Genomic DNA, 2,615 nt, shown 5'->3' on the forward strand with positions numbered 1-2,615 from the left:
ACCTCTGTGTGTGTGTGTGTGTGTGTGTGTGTGTGTGTGTGCGTGTGTGTGCGTGTGCGTGCGTGTGTGCATATGTGTGTGTGTGCGTGTGTGTGTGCGTGTGTGTGCGCGTGTGTGTCCAGGGTCTGAGCGTGAGCGAGGTGAAGGGTCTGCTGGGGTCCAACCTGCCAGAGCTGAAGAGCTATGAGAACCAGACTGTGGTCCAGAACTGGATCAGGGGACAGTTCCAGTCCCAACTCAACAGCCTGGACCTGGGCCTGAGCGGAGGCAGGGCCGACCCCACCCCCACCGGAGTGGGCAGCATCACCATCCCGGGCAGCATCACCGTCCCTGGGACGACAGCTACAGGATCGGGGACAACTGCTGGAGGATCCACAACGGGTAAAATGGCCGTTTTATCTTTTCAATTGTTTACATTTACATTTATGGCATTTAGCAGACGCCTTTATCCTAAGCGACTTACAACAAGTACATTTGTTTAAGTAAGTGAATCATCTGTCCATCCATGTTTACTTCTGTTTGATGGTCTGCTGATGATCGTCTTTTAAAACACGTATCTACAGTATCATATCGCAACTAAGTATTCTGATGTCTGACCTCTTCTGATGTCTCACCTCTTCTGATGTCTGACCTCTTCTGATGTCTGACCTCTCCTGATGTCTCACCTCTTCTGATGTCTGACCTCTTCTGATGTCTCACCTCTTCTGATGTCTGACCTCTTCTGATGTCTGACCTCTTCTGATGTCTGACCTCTTCTGATGTCTCACCTCTTCTGATGTCTGACCTCTTCTGATGTCTCACCTCACCTGTTCAGGTAACGGAGGAGCAAGCAGCAGGCCAGCCTGTGGCCTCCACCTCTTCCTCATGGCTGTGACCATCGCCGCACTGCAGACTCTACACTGATGTCATCGTTAGACATATGAACCCGGCTCGGTCAGAGAACGAGAATACAGAATTAGAGTAATTCTATATATTTTTTTGCCATCATGCGATTGTGTGCGTTAGGCACAAATAGGAAAGAAGAGAGAAGATAAATATGTGCTTTCCTATTAGGTAAAAGTAGTGGCTGGGAATTAAAAGGTTTTGAAACGTTTTCTCCTGTTATTTGCTCTGATAGATTCCCTAACATATTGGATATATTGATGAAGACAATATTATATCATGGATCTATCAAACTATATATATGTATGACAATCTAGCACTTTAGTCTAAAATTGTTATGCTCTGAAACTTTTTTTCATACCTCATGTTTATGTTTTTCTATCAAATGCGTCCCTCTTTTTGGGGTTTTTGGTGGTTGGAATACAGTGTCCTTTTCCTGATGAAAATATGGTTTCCCCCCCCCCCCCATTTTGACAATGAAGTCCTGCGTCTGACATTGTGCTTGTGATGTCATCATTCTGCAACGGCAATTTCTCGCTCAGGGATCTGCAACTGTATGCGTACTGCACCTTAAGGGCAACAAACTGTTCCGTTTAGTGAACTTCTCAATGAGTGGTTTGTTGTCATTAGTTGTTCGTATCAACCTCAACAACAGTATCCTCTACTTACACTGCCTTACTATGACAACTGCTATCGGACCTTACTGTATGTCAGAAGTTGTATGATTCCGTAAATAAATGTTTTATTGTACTGCACAAACACATAACGTGTGCCTTTTATTTATAATGAAACCTTAATGGGTACTCATAGAACACCTGACAGTGTAAACTTTTGGAGACAACAAAGTTTGCTTTTTTTTCATAATTTGAAGCTTGGAAAATGTAAAATGTTCACAGTTTTGATCTTCACTGGTGATGGCAAAGAACATGATAGGAAAATATCAACAATGAAATACTGCAATTTATTGGAATATTGAGAGTTCAGGGTTCAGTTTATTCCAGATGAACGGGTACATACATCATTGGGCAGGCTTATATACTTCTTTAATGGACAAATCATATAAATGGAACACATCAACAAAACTGTCACCATAGAAAGCAGATGCTAAAATCTTTATCAATTATCAGTTACAGGGCATGTCTGAAAGTTTATACTGCCTTCTGATTACTTCAAGTATATACTGTATACTAATCATGCTACCATACATACTATTCAGAGCCTACTGTTTAGTAAAATGGATATTTAGGAAGCGACACATTGCAACACAGTCGAACATCATTCATGCTGAGAAACTGTCATCTGTAGCTCCGCCCTGTAGTTCACAGTCATTGGTTGTTTCACTAAGGCCCGCCTCCCTTACCTGCTCCATTGAATTCTGGGACTAAAATCGGAAAGGACTTCCTGAACAGTGAGCAGTGAATTCATACTGCCTGAAAAGGCAAATCTAGTATGCCAACCTGACATTTTGAGTATACTAAGTGTTCAAACTTGAAAAACTTTCTAATCTTGCGTACTGAAAACGTCTATAAAATAGGTTGCAGTGTAAACGTGACCGTACTGAGCGACCACATTGGAGGTTTTACGAAAATTCACAGAATGGAAACCAATGCCCACTGTACATTTCCTATTTCTACGGCACAAATGTTATCCTGTTGCCGAGGCAACACCTAACTGCTCAATAAGGGGGCTGGCATGGGGGAGGGGGGGGGGGGGCGGACACAGTCAATGACAAC

At 43.1% G+C, this 2,615-nt stretch overlaps 2 protein-coding genes across 8 annotated transcripts in view; one reads left to right on the top strand and one right to left on the bottom strand.

Annotated features, from left to right (window-relative positions):
* Positions 1–1,641, top strand: part of mslnb (mesothelin b) — a 61,064-nt gene extending 59,423 nt beyond the window's left edge. For all 7 annotated transcript variants that reach the window (XM_083694067.1, XM_083694068.1, XM_083694072.1 and 4 more), the window contains 2 exons: positions 123–381; positions 815–1,641. In XM_083694067.1, coding sequence (XP_083550193.1) covers positions 123–381; positions 815–903 — 348 coding nt within the window. In that variant the 3' untranslated portion in view covers positions 904–1,641. The remainder of the gene's footprint in view (positions 1–122; positions 382–814) is intronic.
* Positions 1,642–2,526: 885 nt separating this feature from the next.
* The window catches only part of txndc11 (thioredoxin domain containing 11), a gene marked incomplete at its 3' end in the record, with an annotated part of 6,887 nt that continues 6,798 nt past the window's right edge, over positions 2,527–2,615 (bottom strand). Inside the window, exon 13 of the mRNA XM_083694260.1 lies at positions 2,527–2,569. Coding sequence (XP_083550386.1) covers positions 2,527–2,569 — 43 coding nt within the window. The remainder of the gene's footprint in view (positions 2,570–2,615) is intronic.

The sequence above is a fragment of the Argentina silus genome, assembly GCF_951799395.1.
Source record: "Argentina silus genome assembly, chromosome: 22".
Lineage (NCBI taxonomy): Eukaryota > Metazoa > Chordata > Actinopteri > Argentiniformes > Argentinidae > Argentina > Argentina silus.